This window comes from Urocitellus parryii, chromosome 5 (genome assembly GCF_045843805.1).
Source record: "Urocitellus parryii isolate mUroPar1 chromosome 5, mUroPar1.hap1, whole genome shotgun sequence".
NCBI lineage: Eukaryota > Metazoa > Chordata > Mammalia > Rodentia > Sciuridae > Urocitellus > Urocitellus parryii.
The window spans coordinates 19,862,325-19,882,671 of record NC_135535.1 but is presented as its reverse complement, the minus strand read 5'-3'; the positions used below and the strand labels follow the sequence as shown (position 1 = coordinate 19,882,671).

General features: G+C 37.2%; 1 protein-coding gene across 1 annotated transcript in view; it reads left to right on the top strand.

Moving 5' to 3' along the window:
• Ano4 (anoctamin 4) overlaps positions 1–20,347 on the top strand; it is a 189,638-nt gene that overhangs the window by 158,969 nt on the left and 10,322 nt on the right. The window contains exons 19-24 of the mRNA XM_026398251.2: positions 5,601–5,712; positions 6,687–6,744; positions 6,884–6,981; positions 8,596–8,738; positions 14,818–14,970; positions 16,104–16,251. Of these exons, the coding sequence (XP_026254036.2) occupies positions 5,601–5,712; positions 6,687–6,744; positions 6,884–6,981; positions 8,596–8,738; positions 14,818–14,970; positions 16,104–16,251 (712 nt within the window). The remainder of the gene's footprint in view (positions 1–5,600; positions 5,713–6,686; positions 6,745–6,883; positions 6,982–8,595; positions 8,739–14,817; positions 14,971–16,103; positions 16,252–20,347) is intronic.

Here is a 20,347-nt window from a genome sequence, read left to right as displayed (position 1 = left end):
GTTCCACAGTCTAGCTATTATGAATTCAGCTGCTATAAACATTGGTGTGGCCATGTCACTATAGTATGCTATAGTATGCTATAGTTTATACCCTGAGGGGTGGGATAGCTGGATAAAATGGTAGTTTTATTCCAAGTTTTCTGAGAAATCTCCACACTACTTTCCAAAATGGTTTCACCAATTTGTACTCCCACCAGCAATATATGAGTGAACCTTTTTCCCTACATCCTCTCCAGCACTTCTTATTGCTTGTATTCATGGTAACTGCCATTGTGACTGAGGTGAGATGAAATCTTAGTTTTAATTTGCATTTCTCTAATTACTGAAGATGTTGAACACTTTTTCATGTGTTTGTTGATCACTTGTATATCTTCTTCTGAGATGTGCCTGTTCAGTTCCTTAACCCATTTATTGATTAGGTTAGTTTTTTGGTTGTTGTTGTGAGTTTTTGAGTATTTATATATATCTTGGAGATTAGTACTCTATCTAATGTGCATGTGGTAAAAATTTGCTCCCATACTATAGGTTCTCTCTTCACCTCAATGATTGTTTCTTTTGCTAAGGAGAAGCTTTTTGGTTTGAATCCATCCCATTTATTGATTCTTGATTTTATTTCTTGTGCTTTAGGGGTCTTGTTAAGGAAGTCGGGGCCTAATCCAATGTAATGAAGATTTGGGCCTACTTTTTCTTCTGTTAGGGGCAGGGTCTCTGGTCTAATTCCTAGGTCCTTGATTTACTTTGAGTTAAGTTTTGTGCGTGGTGAAAGATAGAGGCTTAATTTCATTTTGCTACATTTGAATTTCCAGTCTTCCAAGCACCATTTGTTGAAGAGGCTATATTTTCTCCAATGTATGTTTTTGATGCCTTTGTGTAGTATGAGATAAATGTATTAATGCGGGTTGGTCTCTGGTCTTCTATTCTGTACTATTGGTCTACATGTCTGTTTTGGTGCCAGTATAATGCTGTTTTTGTTTTTATTTCTCTGTAGTATAGTTTAAGGTCTGGTATTGTGATGCCTCCTGTTTTACTTTTTTTTTTTTTTTTTGCTAAGGATTGCTTTGGCTATTATGGGTCTCTTATTTTTCCAAATGAATTTCACAATTGTTTTTTCTAATTCTATAAAAATGTCATTGGGATTTTAAGAGGGATTGCATTAAATCTGCATAACACTTTTGGTAGTATGGACATTTTGACAATATTAACTCTGCCTATCTAAGAGCATAGGAGATCTTTTCACCTTCTAAGATCTTCTTCAATTTCCTTCTTTGGTGTTCCTTAGTTTTCATTTTAGAGGTCTTTCACCTCTTTTCTTAGATTTATCCCCAAGTATTTTATATTTTTTGAGGCTATTTTGAATGGTGCAGTTTTTCTAATTTTTCTTTCAGTGGATTCATCACTTACATATAGAAATGCATTTGATTTATGGATATTGATTTTATATCCTGCTACTTTGCTGAATTCATTCATTAGTTCTAGAAGTTTTCTAGTAGAATTTTTGGATCTTCTAATATAGAATCATGTCATGGCAAATAGTGATAGTTTGAGTTCTTCTTTTCCTGTGTGTACCTTTAATTTCTTTTGTCTGTCTGATTGCTCTGGCTAGAATTTCAAGACTATGTTGAATACAAGTGGTGAAAGAGGACATCACTGTCTTGTACCAGTTTTTAGAGGGAATGCTTCCAATTTTTCCCCATTTAGAATGATGTTGGCCTTGGGCTTAGCATAGACAGCCTTTACAATGTTGAGTATGATCCTACTAGTCCTAGTTTTTCTAGTGTTTTGAGCATGAAGAGGTGCTGTATTTTGTCAGATGCATTTTCAGCATCTATTCAGATAATCATATGATTCTTGTCTTTAAGTCTATTGATGTGATGTATTATATTTATTGATTTCTGTATGTTGAACCAACCTTGCATTCCTAGGATGAACCACACTTGATTGTAGTACTCTATCTTTTTAATATGTTTTTGTATGTGATTGGCCAGGATTTTATTGAGAATTTTTGCATCTGTGTTCATCAGGGATATTAGTCTGAAGTTTTCTTTTCTTGATGTCTTTTTTCTGGTTTTGGTATCAGGGTGATACTAGCCTTATAGAGACCTCCTTTTCTATTTCATGGAATAATTTGAGGAATATTGGTATTCGTTCTTCTTTGAATGTCTTATAGAACTCTGCTGAGAATCTGTTTGTCTTGGGCTTTTCTTGGTTGGTAGGCTTTTTTTTTAAATTTGTATTGTTGGTTGTTCAAAACATTACATAGTTCTTGATATATCATATTTCACACTTTGATTCAAGTGGGTTATGAACTCGCATTTTTACCCCGTATACAGATTGCAGAATCACATCAGTTACACTTCCATTGATATACATATTGCCATACTAGTGTCTGTTGTATTCTGCTGCCTTTCCTATCCTCTACTATCCCCCCTCCCCTCCTCTCCCCTCCCCTCTTCTCTCTCTACCCCCTCTACTGTAATTCATTTCTCCCCCTTGTCTTATTTTTCCCTTGGTTGGTAGGCTTTTGATGGTATCTTCTATTTCCTTGCTTGAAATTGATTTGTTTACATTGTGTATGTCCTCCTGATTCAGTTGAGTAGATCATTTGTTTCTAGAAATTTGACAGTGTCATCGAGGTTTTCTATTTTATTGGAATATAAATTTTCAAAATAAGTCTAATCATCTTCTGTATTTCAATAGTGCCCATCATGATATTTCCTTTTTCATCACAAATGTTAGTAATTTGAGTTTTCTCTTTCTTTCTCTTCATTAGCATGGCTAAGTGTTTAACAATCTATTTATTTTTTTTCAAAGAACCAACTTTCATTTTGTCAATTTTTTCAATTGTTTCTTTTGATTTCATTGATTTCGTCTCTGATTTTTATTATTTCTTTTCTTCTACTTTTGGTGTTGATTTGTTTTTCTTTTTCTAGGGCTTTGAGATGTAATGTTTGGTCATTTATTGGTTGGCTTTTTATTCTTTTAATGAATGAGCTCAATGCAATGAACTTTCCTCTTAGCACTGCCTTCATAGAGTCCCAGAGATTTTGATAGGTTGTAGAGTGTTATCATTTACCTCTAAGAATTGTTTTATCTCCTTCCTGATGTCTTCTGATATCCATTACTCATTCAATATCATATTATTTAGTCTCCAGGTGTTGGAATAGCTACTATTTTATTTTATCATTTATCATTTTATTTTATCATTGATTTCCAGTTTCATTCCATTATGATCTGATAGAATACAGGGTAGTATCTCTATTTTTTTTTGTATTTGCTGAGAGTTGCTTTGTGGCATAATATATGGTCTATTTTAGAGAAGGATCATGTGCTGCTGAGAAGAAGGTGTATTTGCTCAATGATGGATGGAATACTCTATGTGTGTTAAGTCTAAGTCATTGATAGTATTATTGAGTTCTATAGTTTCTTTGTTTAGTTTTTATTTGGAAGATCTATCCAGTGGTGGGAGAGGTGTGTTAAAATCACCCAGTATTATTGTGTTGTGTTCTATTTGCTTCTTGAAATTGAGAAGGGTTTGTTTTATATACGTAGATGCTCCATTGTTTGGGGCATAGATATTTGTGATTATTATGTCTTGTTGATGTATGTTTCCCTTAAGCAGTATGAAATGTTCTTCTTTATCTCTTTGACTAACTTTGGTTTGAAGTCCACTTTATCTGACATTAGGATGGAAACCCTACTTACTTACGTTGCCCATATAAGTGTTATGTTTTTTTCCCATCTTTTTACCTTCAGTCTGTGGATGTCTTTTATGAAAATGAATCTCTTAAAGGAAGCATATTGTTTGATCTTTTTTTAAAAAATCCAATCTGCCAGTCTACATCTTTTAATTGGTGAGTTTAGGCCATTAACATTCAGGGTTATTTTTGAGACAAGGTTTGTATTCCTAGTCATTTTAGATTATGTGTGGTTTTTAACTTGAGTTTATTTCTTCTTTGATTGGATTTTCCCTTTGTGTAGTTCCTCTCTTTGCTGATTTTTATTGTTGTTTTTCATTTTGTCCTCATTGAATATTTTGTCTAGACTACTCTGTAATGCAGGCTTTCTCATTGTAAATTCTTTTAATTTTTGTTTATCATAGAAGGTTTTTATTTTGTCATCAAATTTGAAGCTTAATTTTGCTGGATATTGACAAGATTTTAGTCATTATGAAGTTTGGGAAAATTACAAGCTCCCATGGGTAATTGTTTTAATATATTCCCTTATGTAGCTTATCCAGAAGGGGGAAGATCACAAAACTGTTTTTATTTATAACAGTCATTATTACTAATAGATGCCATTTCTTGAGTCTATATGCCAGATACACAGCTAGCCATTTTACTGTATCTCCTTTAATATCATTGACATCTTCCATCACCATCACACCTTGTCCAAAAAGATAGAAAGAGCGTTATGTTCATGGAAGAGGTAACTGTCCATTGGTAGGCTGTGTCTGGTGATAGCTTGACCCTGGCTGTGGAGATACAGCCTTGGTCCATCCATCATTGAAACATCTGGGAACTCAGCTGGCTGACAACCCAGAAAACCTTCACATGTAACTAGGACTCAGTCAAGAGAAGTGAAATGAAACTAAAACCCTCCAAGAATTCTTTGTCTTTCCTGCCCTGGACAGCAGTATAGCCTTGTTCTAAAATTGGCATTTTAAACCACTTTAAATCAGGTTCTCTTTCTTTCTCCCTTTCCTTCTCAGATTTGCTTCCAGGAAGCATTTTGAGTTATAATTCATGGAAAAAGAAATGATGGGGTGAAATGTTAAATGAGTAATTAGCAGCTCAGGGAATGTAGAAACAGATAAAATGCTATTGCATTAAATACATTTTCTTTGACCCTCCTTGAGGTGAGGATTGAGCTCCTAGGGAAGGATAAGGGCATCTGACATGAGATTTTAAGTTGGAGATTTGACCTTAAGGGCAACTAGAGCTATATTTTGGTTCACGTCAGAGTGTCCAAAAAGCCTTTGGTCTGTGAAAGTCGAAATATGAGGAGATGACAATCAGCCCCTGACTGAGGTCAGAAAATTATAAGACACAGTGGTGATATATACAGGAAAAGCTCTAGGAAAGAGGTCATCTTAATGTTTGCCTGTGAGAATGGAAAATGGTAGATGAGGGTGAAGACATCCAAGTCAAATACTCTGTATTCTGTAATATGCAGCAGCCTATGCAGCACTGGAACTAGGAGTGGAGACCAAGGAATCATTAGGAGCTGGGAGGCCACCTGACCCCACATAGGCCCCACGCTGAAGGTAGAAACAAAAAGGAAAACGCAAAGCTACTGCAGAGAGCCAGGTCTGGGGATGAGTCCCCATTCATTCTACCTGTCCCTGCTTCACACTCTCCAGGGATCCCATAACAGCAGAACACTCTGGACACTGAATGTATCCTTCAGATACATCAGTTGCTACTTTCCACCGAACTCTTACTGGGGCTGGTCTGTGAGTTTGAGGATCTGTCTCATGCATGGTCTGTTCCATCACATGTCAGCTGTAGGCAAACTGGTATCTCCTGGGTGGAGAGAGGGAGGCAAGAGGTTGAGAGGGGTCATATTCAGCCCCTCAAACTCTGCTCCTCTTTTGTCCACAGAGCAGCCTCGCACAGAGTCTGAATGGGAGAACAGCTTCACCTTGAAAATGTTTCTTTTTCAGTTTGTCAATCTGAATAGCTCCACGTTTTATATCGCATTCTTCCTTGGAAGGTAAGAACCTGACCCCTCCACACCTACTTATGCCAGGCGGGGACAGAACACTCAGAGTCCACTAGCAAAGGTGATATTGAAGCCCATCTCACAGGGTGACCTATGTAAAATGTAAAAAGAGAACATTGACTTCCTTTCCCTTTCCAAATGAATCCCCAAAAATAGTCTCCACTCAGAAGTGCTCTGTATCTTTTATTGCTAATGCAAATGGTTTACTTTCACCTGTGAATGATGGATTGAAAACATATGACCAATATCCATACCTGCAGAAGGCCCCGGAGACTCACACCTATGAAAGCAGGTGGCATAGGGGTATAATCCTACAGCATATCCTAAATTTCTAAGAGGGAAGAACATCCTGCCCCCCGCCCAGGAAAGGGGATAGAATGAATACCAGAGAATACTATGTAACTTTAAATCTAGCAGTTATGAGGATTTAGGAGGGATTCTATGCTTAGTGGTAATTCCCCATGAATTCCACCCCACCTGGAAGCATTTCAGGAGAGTGGGGAAACAGGGAAAGGAGTCAGGTATAGGGTTTCAGTGAGAGGCATGCACCAGCATCTCCTTAGTTTTTTAGCTACTCCAATAGCATGAAATTCTGAACAGCTTGATTTTATTTTAAAGAGCATGACTATTATTCAAAAGCATCAAATATGTTTAAAGGAACCAGTAAAACTGTTGCTTACCCCAACTAGAGCACCTGCTATTCAGCAGAAAATGTTAAAAGTTACAGCAAGCAGGAAGAACTGGCCCCTGCTGCTAGCAACTGGATGGAAAGCCGGAAGAGAAATGTCCCCTGGAGAATTCCAAGAGCTAGAGTTATGACAGCTCTGGAGGGCTTCCTAATTCCTTCAACCTGATACTTGACTGCACCCATAATTTACTTTGGAGGATGTTCTAAACTGAATCTAATATTCACGGAAAGCTTAGACTTACAGAATGCTAATGACTTGTTTTTCTGTGTGTTAAAGATTCACAGGACACCCAGGTGCCTACTTGAGGCTGATAAACAGGTGGAGACTAGAAGAGGTCTGTATTCTCCCCTCCTTCCTTATTTCCTACATACTCACATGAAACAGCCCTATGGAAACTTTATGCAAATTAGAAGCAGACACCCTTTCTTCCTCACCATTGATTCTTGAATTTTCTGTGTTTGCTTACCTTGCAGTGCCACCCTAGTGGATGCCTTATTGATCTCTGTATGCAAATGGGTATTATAATGGTGCTAAAGCAGACCTGGAATAATTTCATGGAACTTGGCTACCCGTAAGTACCTTAGATGTCTATCATTGACAGGCAGCATTGCTCCTTATTGGCATTTCTGGGTGTGGCAAGTAAGATAAGCAATGCAGACTTGGCAATCAAGCAAGCGTCACACTTACATATTCAAAGGCAGTCATGAAAACACACATTGGCTCTATGGGGAGATTTAGCACAGGTCACGTGAATGAAAGTGAATGTTCTTTATGAAGTCTCTGTAGTCCCCTAAGTATTAAATATTGGCCTGCAAGATGCTTATGTGATGCTTTTGACCCTTTAGGCTCCACCATTGTTTAAGTTCATAGCTCTTTACTTATTAATAAGACCGCCACCTCACCATTTCTGTGATAAATTAGAATGGTAATTTTTAAAAACTACACTAAATTCAGACTACAGAAAAAAGAAATTATGGAAAGGAGTAAAGTTCGAGAATTCACAAAATAAATAGGTGTATTTCTAAGGCATTAGCACCTGGACAGAATATTTTTCTGTCCATGGCATTGGGCAAAACTTGCATGATGTTTGCAAAGATAAACTTCAGCTCTGCTGTGCTTGTTCAGTTCTGGTCAGTTTAGTTTTAAGAGAACATAATCAGCAACACTTCTGTGTCTGCTGTAACTCCATACCCACTGGGTTCCATGTTAGCTCTGAGTCTCTAATGGGGACATCAAGATCCTCTCAGAGAGGACCACTCATTTAGAATGATTAGCTGAATTTGGTTCACTTCAAAACATCTTCCCTTAGCTCCCTGTCAGAATCAATGTCAGTAATTTTCTATTCTTGAATTTATTTAGAAATCATATTCCAAGTGTTTGATATTTCTGTAAAACATAAATAAAATAAAACATAAAACAAAAATAGGAGTATGATATTCTACTTCACAATATAAGCCATAATTAATGACAATGTCCTAGGCATCAGGGGAACTCTATTTTGACCTCTAATAAGACAGACATACAGCATAATTGTGAAGTGGTCAGAGTTTGTCTTTGCTACTCTTTTATTTCACATGATTTTTCTTTTGGCATTTGAACTCCTGGGTGCCCTTCAACTTTTTCCTTTTTCCTTGTACCCTACAGCACACTGATCTGCATACCTCTGATGCATTTCCTTACCCATATTATGAAATGTACTCCTGAACACTGCTGAGGATTAATGTGTAATTTCACCAATGTGAAATGCATTTTATTGGAAGTTAGAGCTCCTGTCCAGCTTAAGCCCAAGCACCCCAGTCCAGTTGTCAAATTGCAGGCGACCATCTCCCAAGAGAGGAAGCATTTTTGTGGGTTTGCAGGTTTTCTGGGTCCCTGAAGTCAGAATCTGCAGGTCAGCACTCACATAAGAAGACTGCTCAAGCAACCTAGGCCTATTATCACTTGGCTGGGTGTTGCAGAGAAGTCAGTTTTCAGATACACTCAGTCCTCTATGCAACCCTCTAGGCAGCATGAAGCATGAGACCGTTTCATGAACGCTTGAAAGAAGTTCATCAGTCATTCTGCTTACATGCATGAGTTTCTTTTTTTTTAACATGGTTCCAAATTCTAACTATTCTCTTTCTTATTAATTAAGTCTTATGAATAGTTGCTTTTTTTTTGGTAAGAAATTTATCTTTTTGTACAGGTTAATTCAGAACTGGTGGACTAGAAGAAAAGTACGTCAAGAACATGGGACTGAAAGGAAAGTAAACTTCCCACAATGGGAAAAGGACTACAACCTTCAGCCAATGAATGCCTATGGACTCTTCGATGAGTACTTGGAAATGAGTATGGAAATATTCTCTTTTACCCTCTTAATGACAGATCTCTAGCTATATTCAATTGCAATACACCCATTATCATGGAAGCCATCTGTGTGTGGGTCTCCCGAGCTAAATACAGAGGGAAGAATGTCTTCATTTAAGAAATTCAATCCATAGGGATAGTGCCCCAAATCTATTCCAATTCAAACTCTTCATGACATTGTCATGTCCCTTGTACTGAGTCACCAGAACACAAAATGAATTGGGAAATTTGGTGCATCAAAGTAAAGAAGTTAGCATTCATGGAGTGATTGATCCCTCATTCAGATGATATTTTTGAACTTCATGAAATGCCAGGGAGACACTGTATCTGGCACCAGAGATACAAAAAAGAGTAAGGCACAGTGCCCAGCTTTTAAAGAGTGCACAGGCTAGTGTGAGAGAACGAGAGATATAAAGAGTTACTGCAGCCAGGTATGGTGGTGCACACCTGTAATCCCAGCTACTTGGGAAGCTGAGGCAAGGAGGGTCACAAGTTTGAGGCCAGTTTAATGAGACTGTCTCAAAACGTATAAAAGGGCTGGGGATGTAGCCCAATGGTAGAGCTTGTGCCCAGAGCATGCATGAAGACTGGGTTTAATCCCCACTACACACACACATACACACACACACACACACACACTGATAAAGAGAGAAAAGAATAACTGCAATAAAGTTTCATAGATTCTGTAACATGAATCAGTAGGAGGTATAGTGGGGAGCAGTCATTTCTGTTGTGGGAGGAAAGTGTTCAGAGCTGGGAATGCTTAACCTATGCTGCACTTACAGTTATGGACTCAGATCACTCTAAAATCAAACCCAAGCTAGTTCTCTTAGATTGTATCTCAGATCATGGACTTTGGAAGCAAATTCCCTAGGTTCAAATGTCAAACCTGTAATTTATGAACTGTGAAACCTCTTTGTTATCTGTATCATTATATCCCCTCTAGGAGATAAGAAATATAGTAAAATAATAATAATGGTATAGTAAACATATCCTAATGATTCAGGCATTGTTCCGAGCTTTCCATTCACTAACTCACTTGATATGCACAAAGGGTTACTCTTACTATCATTCCTACTTTAGAGAAGAGAAAACAGAGACAAAAAGATATTAAGTAATATCTCTTAGCAGATAGATTATGTATACATTTTCTTTATTATTTTTGAAGCTCTATTACACTGGAGTGAAAACAGGATTAGGAATGGGCAAGATACATTACTTCTGAAGGAAGCCATCCTTTCTAGGCAATTCTGAAAATTAAAGGAGTAGTAGAATTAACACTTAATGTTTCTTAGATTGCTTATGTCCTAAGTATCCACTGATGTTTTCAGAGTTTCAATTATAAAATGGCAGAATGATATAACTTGGAAAAGAAATAAATTGGATCATTAATAATAAAACTTAATAAAGGGAATTCATTATAAGAACTAACCACTTTTAGATCTCTTAATGGACTCTTTCTCCCATAAAGAAGGAAATGAACGATAATGTGAGTATATCGAGCTCTTGAAAAGAGGCATTTATGTGGCTAGAATTGGTAGTGCTCCAAATACTGCAGTATCTTTTCACCATAAAACAAATATGAGAAGCATTGCAAGCAGATGGGTGAATTCCAACAGCTTACTTCTGTTCCTGCTGGTTTTATTTTTCTTTTCACTTCCCGGCTTTGTTGTTGTTTTAATATTGTAACTCACTGAATTGCATATGTAGAGAGAAATATAGAAATCGTAAGTGTACAGATCAATGAATTTTTACAAGTTTACACACAAATGTATGTAGATGAGAGTGTGGCTAACCACTACACACTACCCACAAACCAAATTCAGTCCAGTGTCTTTTTCTAAGTAAAGCTTTATTGGAACACAATGATACCCACTTATTTACATATTATCTATAGCCGCTTTTACACTATAACAGCCAAGTGGAATAGTTGTGTCCGAGACATTAAAGCCAGCAATATTTAGTGTCTGACTCCTTATAAAAATAGTTTGCCATCCTGTGAACTAGATTAAGCAGCAGAATATTATGAGTATCTAAGAAAGTTCTTTTGTCCCCCCTCCCATACAGAACAACCTCTGTGATCACTTTGAATGCCATAGATTAGTTTTTCTTTTTTGATATCCACATGAACAGAATTGTAGAGTACATACTCGTGTAACTGGCTGTTTTCATTCAATATCACATTTATAACATTCTTCCCTGTTGCTCTTGGTAGTAGAATTCCATTTTCATTTTGCTCTATAGTATTCCTAAGATATACACACCTGAAGCAAAATTATGAAACAGGCAGATTGTCTTCAACGTTCATCCCATCTTTCCTTTTAGTCATGTGATTTTTTTTGCATTTCCATTTTCAGTTATGCCCCAGCTTGCTACCTTGCCCCCATCCAGCACACTGACTCCCACATCACTAATCAAGTCTCTCCTATGTTTTGAATGTCTTTCTGAGCACAAATAAGGGTTGAGGCGTTGGATAGGAACACTTTAAGAGGTGTCAAAGCCTCTGTTAGGCTTCTCCAAAACAGGTAAAATTTCTTGAAGAAGTGCAGGCATCAGTGTGCCAATAGGTGAAGTACTGTGAGTTTGCACATCTTCTTGGCTCCTGAAAATAGAAATGTTCCACATTTTATCCATTCGTTCTACTGTTAATAGATATTTATTTCCAGATTTGGGCTCTTTTAAATATGCTTATGTGAACATATTTGTAACATGTGTTTTCAGTCACATAAGTTAAATATTTCTGTTGGGAATTTATGTAGGATTGGAGTTACCTGACCATAAAATATGCATTTGTCAATCTTCAGTAGACCCTTTCAAGCTTTTCAAAGTTGGGTTGTTCCAATTTATATTTCAACTAGCAACGTAAGAGCTCCAGTTATTCCATTTACTCACTAAAAGTCATTAGGTGTTTTTATAAAATTTTAACTCTCTGGTCAGTATGTCGTAGTGTCTCACCATGGCTTTAATTTGAAATTTCCTGATGACTAATGATGCTGGGAACTTTTTCATATGCTTATGGCAATTTGGATATCTTCTTTGGTGAATTCTCACCCCAACCCATAATTTTAATGGGAATCTGTCTTTTTCTTAGTGATTTGTGGAAGCCATATTATAGACATAAGTTCTTTGTCAGATATATAAATTGCAAAAAAAATATCCTTTCTTGCTTTATCAGTGACTTGACTTCTAACTCTCTTATCTGTGTCTTTAAATTACAGAAGTTTCAACTTTGTTCTTCTTCAAAATTGGTTCCATATACATTTTACAATAAGATTTTCAATTTCTACAAAAAAAATCTTATCAAGATATTGACTGGAATTGAATTGAACTTCTTAAACAATTTGAGGAAAACATATTTTCCAATTAATAGATATGGTCTATTTCTGCATTTATTTATTTTTCTACATTTTTTCTCAGCAAGATTTTATAGATTTTACTGTACAAGTTTTAGGTAACTCAGGTTAGATGTATTCGCATGCAGTTTATGAATTTTTAGTGCAATTTCAAATGATGTTTTTATAGCTCTTTTGTGGGTTGTTTTGGGGAGTTGTTTTATATTTGGGTGCTGGAAATTGAATCCACAGTTTTGCACATGCTATATTTAGCACATAGCCTACCACTGAGCTATTCTCCTGGCCCTAGTTTTATTTTCTTTTCTGTTGCTGATGTATAAAATTATCATTGGTTTTATGTTAACTTTGTACCACACAAATATGCCAAGATATAATATCAGATTCTAGATTTTTTTTGAGATTTCCTAGATTTTTTTTACATGTCATCTACAAATAATAATTTTACATTTTCTTTTCTAATCATTGCACTTTTGTTGTTCTTGCCTAATTACACTAGTATTGTCCATATAATTCTAATAAAAATAATTCTCTGTGCTTTTTATTATATTACTTCTGTAATAAAGGTTTTTCCAAAAATTTAAAAAATTCCATCTAACTAGGCTACAATAAACCTCTTCCCTGAACCTCCTGAGAAAGCAGCAGATACTGGACACTGTAGTTAATCACTTCAAGATCAATATCACATAGGTCACACCTGAGCTTTGTGAAAGCAGTTATTTGAATTAATTATAGGTCATAATATTTAACTAGTTAAATTTAATAAATGTCAGATAAAAGAAAGTTTTCTGTTTAAATAAATATCTAGTACCCTCAGTGATTATAAGAATTATCTTTACTGGTATTCTTCCACTTGAATAATAAGGTGTGTGTGTGTGTGTGTGTAGTTTGGTTTGGTTGGTTTTTTACTTTCCTGGTCTTTTTTCATTGTAATTATACGTCAGTCACTGAACCAGCATTATTTGGTATCTGTTAAGTCCCTCCCATACACAAAACCATGTTGTAAACATACGGAAAATGGAAACACAAAGTCTCCATCCCTACCTTCGTGAAGGTCAGCGCAGTGGGGAAAAGACAAAGAAGGAGCCAAAGAAGGAGGAAGTTCTTTGTGTGGTGGTGAGAGGAGTTGTGGGAGCCATAGAGGAGGCAGTACTACCAAAAGGCTCCAGAAGAGGGCACATCTGAGCTTACCCATGAAGGAAGAATGGACTTTCATCTGAGCATTGATAGGAATATTGAGTATATGATGTGTTTCCACAAAACCAGAAGTGTGGTGTGGCCAGAGTGAAGGACTGTTTGGGAACCTCGTCTGGGCATAGGGTACAACCTTTGGACATAAGGCTTGGAAGTCTGTATGGAATCAGATTATTGAGATTCTTGAATGGCATGGTGGAAGTTTGGGATTTATTCGGTAGGCAATGAGAACCTACTGAATTTTTTCATGTAGGGAGATGGTGAGCAAAGGGCTTGTACAATATTTTAGGCACATGTAAAATGCCACAATGGGGAAAATAGGTGAAAATTTGGAGGTAGAGAAGCCAGTTAAAAAAATCAGTCTGAATTCTGGGGCTGGAGTTGTGGCTCAGTGGTACAACACTTGCCTAGCACACATGAGGCACTGGGTTTGATCCCCAGCACCACATAAAAATAAACAAATAAAATAAAGGTATTGTGTCCATCTACAATTAAAACAAAAATCAGTCTCAACTCAAGTGGGGACAGTGAATAAGAAGAATAAAGGAGAGAGATTTTTTAAGAGTAATTGATGGGATTTGGAGACCAATGGTTCTGAATGCTGAGCTAGCCAAGATCTAGTTTTTAATGCAAGAGGACTGAGGGGAGGAGGAACATGAAAGAAAAGGTGCATCCTACCAGGGGTGTGTGACAGCAATATGTCTTATTGCTGGTGATGTTGACTTTGATCATGTGGGTAAGGTGATGTCTACTAGGTTGCTGTATTGTGAAGATACTCTTTTTCCCTTTGTAATTATTTAAATCAAGAAATGTCCTATTTTCTTCAGTATCCTCCCCTGCCCCCACTAATTTTAGCATTCTTTGATGGTTCTTGCCTGCAACAGTATTACTGTGATATCTAATGGAGTGGTGGATTTTCTATTTTCATCATTCCTTCTTTGTTTATGAATTAGAATTCTACCATGAGGAACAGCTACCTAAATTCCCCCCTTTATCATTTATGTGTATCTATTTATATTTATATCAATATCAATGTAGACTTAATGCTTAGTTTTAGTTATAATCCAATGCTATCATATATTTTTTTTTCCACAAATGATTCTGGCTTTGACCATAGAGTGTGCCTTCAAGTTTGTTCTGTGTCCTATTGATGTGTCCCCACCATTTATTGAATACTTTCTTACTTTCTGGCATTACAAGATATCCTAGTCTCACATTTTATTTTTCTACCACAATTTGGGAATCCAAGGAGCCCTGGTTCCTTTTATTTGAGAATGGCATTTAGAAAACAACCTCTGGGTCCTAAGCATGCTTCCTGTTCCCAAGGATACCTTTACTCCCGGCCCCAGGTAGTGCCCTTTGATCCAATGTCTTGGTCATCTTTCTGTAAGAGATGTCCCCTGTGCATCTGGATCAGAAAAATATCACTTAAGACAATGTCACATTCAGATCATTTCCTTTTGAAAACAGTAATGGAAAACCAACATTTTTGTTCTCCTTCCTTTTCTCTTCCCCAGTTCTTCAGTTTGGATTCACAACTATCTTTGTGGCAGCTTTTCCCCTAGCACCACTTCTAGCCTTACTGAATAACATCATTGAAATTCGACTGGATGCTTACAAATTTGTCACACAATGGAGGAGACCTTTAGCTTCAAGGGCCAAAGACATAGGTAAGTTGGATTCAGGCATTTTTAAAAAGCACTATGAGCCATCTTGTGGATAAAATTTTAAAAGCCACCCAACATTAGTTTTTTCTTATGGCTTCCATGTAAAATGACTTAATACTTAGTGTAATTCTTGCAAAAAAATAGTTTGATTAGTTTTAAATAATATCAAATAAGAAGTAAAGCTGCCCTATTTTGAAATGTATCATTTTCATTGCTTGAGAATATATGCCCAAATAGATTCTTAATTTGGTTATTTCTAGCTTAAAACATTAGAATCTAAAATTTTGATTTCTCATCACTAATTTTTAATATAGATCTTCTGGGGAGAAGTACTAAGGAGTAAGATTGGCCAAATTATATTATTATATTGTGTGAACATACAAATATGTACAACAAATCCTACCATTATGTACAAGTATAATGCACCAATAAAGAAATGTGGGCAAAAAAAAATTGATCTTCCATTTGCTTAACTTTGTTTTGCATTTTCCTAGTGTTTTCTTGATTCACATGAAACATAATCTAGTTTTCTAAGGGCAGAAATGAGCACTGGTATTTGACCAAAGATGTTGAATTGAATCAGGTGCAGTTCTCTTGAGAGCCAAGATCAAAAACTGTCTTTTATTCATTTGTGCATCCAATGCTGAGGGCAGAGTAGGCAGGTGCTCAGCCAATATATGTGTGAAAGAGAATCGAATATAGATGTTCTTGCTCACAATAGGCTTTTAACTTCCATATGAAACCAGCTCACATTCAGTGAGCACCTACTCAGGGCCATGTCTCAGGGGTTGGGCTCCCAAAGATAAACAGGAGAGACCCTGTCCATACTCTTAAGGAGTTCCCAGTCTGGTGGCAGCTTGACCTTGACTGAGCTCATCTTTTCAGATTGTTTTGGTGCCTTATCATTGACCAGAATTCTCTGACTTCTGTCTGATCCTGATCATTAAATCATGAGCACATGGGCACTTTCTCAGAAATTCCTTACATGCCAAGGTGTTTGGAAGCACAGATTCTTACTCCTAATTTCAGTTGTATTTGGAAATATGAAAGGACATTGAAAACAAGTTACTCTGATTGCTTTCATTCTTACCACCTCTGATGTACATGGAGCTAATACCCCATTTCTATTTGAATAGGAATTTGGTATGGAATTCTTGAAGGCATTGGGATTCTCTCTGTTATTACAAATGCATTTGTCATAGCGATAACATCTGACTTTATCCCTCGCTTGGTGTATGCTTATAAATATGGACCTTGTGCAGGCCAAGGAGAAGCTGGGCAAAAGTAAGTTGGCTGCAGAACCATTTTGAAATCTTCATTTCCTAGCCTTTGTGTGGTGTTGGGCACTGAAGGAGAAGCCTTTGGCCTGGGGTATGTGGCACATAAGCCTGATAATAAGGCCTATGGTGGTGGTGGGGGAATTATGGTGTAATTATACTTCCAGCCAAAAAGAAGAACAACAGATCCCAGATCTACTGAAGGGTTGAGGATCAAACAAGTCAGACAGTGTCTGTATTTCTTCAGTCAAATTGGGGCACAATTCTGTTTGTAAAGTCAGCCACTACATATATGATAGATAGAAACCTAGGCAGCATTGTAATGAGTTACCTCACTTTATTTTCTGTGCTTAAAAAAAAAGTTCAAGAAGTCTTAACATACTTTAAAAACCCATAAAGTCAAAATAATAATCTAATTGTGGAACTGTAGGTCAGAGTGGAGTATGTTTTAAGATTACAAGGTCTTCTGGATGCCCCACAAGTCTCATTTGGGCTGCTGCCTACTACTGGTTCACTAGTCTGAGCCAAACAAATGTGTCCAATGTAGCCATTATAGTTTGATCAGCCCAAAGGAGTAACGTGCCTCCAAATCAAGTTCATTGAATTATGCACACCTGGCCTGGGTCCAATTTTATTATTAATTCTGCATAAATGCACTAAGGCATGTATGATTGAGAAATGTAATAAAACTCACAATCCAGCTATTTGAAGAGACTTCTGTGAGTTTCTTTACTACCATAATCATGTGGCCATGAAATACTACTAATTATCTAGCATCTTTAAGTGAGCATACCGTCCCATTTTAAGAGAAATTTGAAAGACCTAGACTATACCACCCAGCATTTCTTTCTAATCACAACGCATTGTCAACATTCTCTGCTTGGCTCAACCTAAAAAAGCTTACCTTAATTCAAGCTACTGTAACATATTTTCCTTTTGATTTTTGAAACAGCCCTGTGATTGGGACATGCATAATTATCCTCACTCTGAGGAGCAGGAAAAGATTAAGGGAGGCTAAATCCAGAATCAGAAGGCAGAGTTGCTGTTGGAGCCACACCGAGTTAAAGCACACTCATAGAGCTCCGTTCCAAGGGGACATGGTCATCTGGCTCAACTAACCCCTGGGATTTAGGTCTTAACGGTTATTTCAGTTCTTTCTAATTCCAATAATGGTGAAACCTGTCTTGTTTTTTGGAGAACTAAAAAATACAATGGACACATTTCTGCATAGCAGACAGTAAATCAAAGCTTTCAGAATTTAGCATTCTGCTAGGTTATGTTCATGATGATTAAAATTTACCTAATAGCCTCCTTATTTCAGTTTTATGGGATTCCTCGGGGCTCTAATTTTCTTTGTAAACCTTTCTCTTTAACTTAAGAGCCCTCTGCCACTTTGGAGTTATAGATCTGCCTTTTTAATCCATTGGTCATTTTTCTTGTTTTCAAAGAGTTGTATTTACATATGTTTCTTCATGAATCTTATTTTCTGCCCCAGCACTAACTCTATTACTTTTCAGGACTTTTTCTTCTTTTTCCAATTTAGAAATGCTTTAGAAATGATTGAACTTAGTAATAACTTTCTCAAATTTTACAAGGTCATGGGTTTGGTGGGGCAGGATATGCGGTCATCAAATCCACTTATGCCTTAAATCCAGCTAAAGAAATGCCATATTTCAGTTTAAATTGAACCTCAAGCAAAAGTCCTCCTTCCAAACCCAATCTCCTTGCTTCTTCAGAACTCCAGGATTCATCCGTGTCTCCTCCTTACTGTTCTTTTGGCCTTTCCTGGCATAGAATCTCCTTTCTCCAACAACCTTTCTTTACCTACTCCTGTGCCAGCACCTTTCGGTCTGCCTCTGGTGGTTCCTGGCTGTGATGTGGGTATCATTTCCAACCACAGTGTAAACTACTTGAGAATGAGGACCACGTCGTTTACACCTATTTCTTCCAAGCACAGCCCCTCTATTGTCACAGATACTCAGCCATTAAAACTTCAGTAGCATCACTGTAGGGAAGGGGGGAGACATTCTCATTTCACAGTCAGATCTTTAAAATGAATGGTTTGAAACAATGTCCTCTACACATTGCGTACACAAAGGTTTTCTCCAAATGTTTTTTTCTCTCCTCTAGACATATTAATTCTCTTCTAGCTAGGTTGATTCGACCTCAGAAAGAAGCTTACAGAATTCTGAGCAGGCATCAAGAGACAAAAGTTATGAGGTAAAAACATGAAGATGTGTACTATAAAATTTTTCTGCCAACTAGAATTAAAATTTCAGTCCACAAACTAAATATTTTTCCAGGCAGCACAAATAACCAGTTGGATTACTTTTCTCCCACTGAATATAATAAAGTCATTATTTCATTATAAGGAAGACATGGGGTGATGATTTTTGAAACATTCCATGGAGACACATGCAGGCCTTAAAGTTCTCATGAAGTATATGCCCCAAAATGATGACTTTAGTTAGTGATATAAATCAAAGCTGATATTTCCATAAAAACAGCGATTCATAAGGGGTTAAAACCTTGATCAAGGACCCAGTGCTCAAATGTGCACAGAATTACCTACAAATATATTGCTTAATGAATAATAAGTAACATATTTGTACAAAGTCAGAATCACTTAAATCAGTTGATACCATCGCCATTCGCAAAGTTGTTTTTTAAAAGATAAAGTTTACTGTGCAGAGGTCTTTCTCATCTCATTCATAATACTGGACATTTTTATTGCAACAAATTAGAAGTTGCAATGAAATCAGAACTTTCTTTTATCTTCATCTTATTAGCCTGAGAACCTTTATCTATAAAGCATACTTGATTTTAAATGTATAAAACCAATCAAATTTCCCTTAGCTTTTTCAGCCTTTGATTCCTATCTCTAGGGCATTGGTGCCACAATATCCTAAATCTCAAACACAAGTTTGGTAGCATAATTCAAAAACATTCTTCAGTGAGTTTTTTTTCTGAAATCCACAAACTTTAAAGTCAACTTCTGGTTCTGCTCTTTCTCTTAAAACTGGTGATAATGATCACTGGTCCATCCCTTTCCTGTATATTAAAGGATTGAAAACAATAAGTAATGAAGGTTTTAAAAGCAGAACTCTTACATTTGATGTTTTTGTTTTGCTTTTGTTTGGGATATATGTGTGTGTGGTACTGGGGTGCTGAACCCAGGCACACGTGAATGCTAGGTAAGTGCGTTAGCCCTGATCTAAACCTCTAGTTCTCACATTAAAATGAATGTGATGTTTTCAGGAGTTAGTTGAAACAGATGTTTCCTAATTCAAACAATGCTATTCTTACATAAGACATTTTCTGAATTTCTATTCTTGATAATGCCGTCAGAGCCCACCTACCTCCCCTTTAAGAAAATTGACTTTATCATTGCAGTGATTCCTTTACCTGATACCTCTTCCACCACCACCCCCCATCTTCTTGGTTTTGGTACCACTCACTTCCCCTGTGGGATCTGCTGCTGTCTGAGTCCCTCCTACTCTAACAGTACATGAGTGAGTTGACCCATGGAGACCATCAGCTGGATTAAATATAGAAAAAGGGTGGGAAATTTTGTTGCTGTGACTAAAAGATCTGACCAGAACAATTTTAGAGGAGGAAGAGTTCACTTGAGGGCTCATGGTTTCAGAGGTCTTAGTCCATGGAAGACCAGCTCCATTCCTCAGGGCTCCAGGTGAGGATGAACATCATGGCAGGAGAGGGTGGTGGCAGAGGCCAGCAGCTCACATCACAGATCAGGAAGCAGAAAGACTCCACGGACCAGATACAAATATATACCCAAAGCCATGCCCACCTCCTCCAGCCACACCTTACCACTTCAGTTAGCACTCAGTTAATCTCTATCAGGGGATGAAATCACTGATGGGGTTAAGGCTCTCACAACCCAATTGTTTCTTCTCTGAGCCTTCTTGCATTGTCTTACACGTGAGCTTTCAGGGAACACCTCACATCCAAACCATATCATCATGATAGCTTCAACTGTTTGATGTTGGCAATAGCTAAGATTCTACCAGGGTGAAAAGAATTAGCAAGATGCCTGGAGAGCTCAGCATGAGCAGCCCCTCTTCTTCTCTGACTATGGGAAG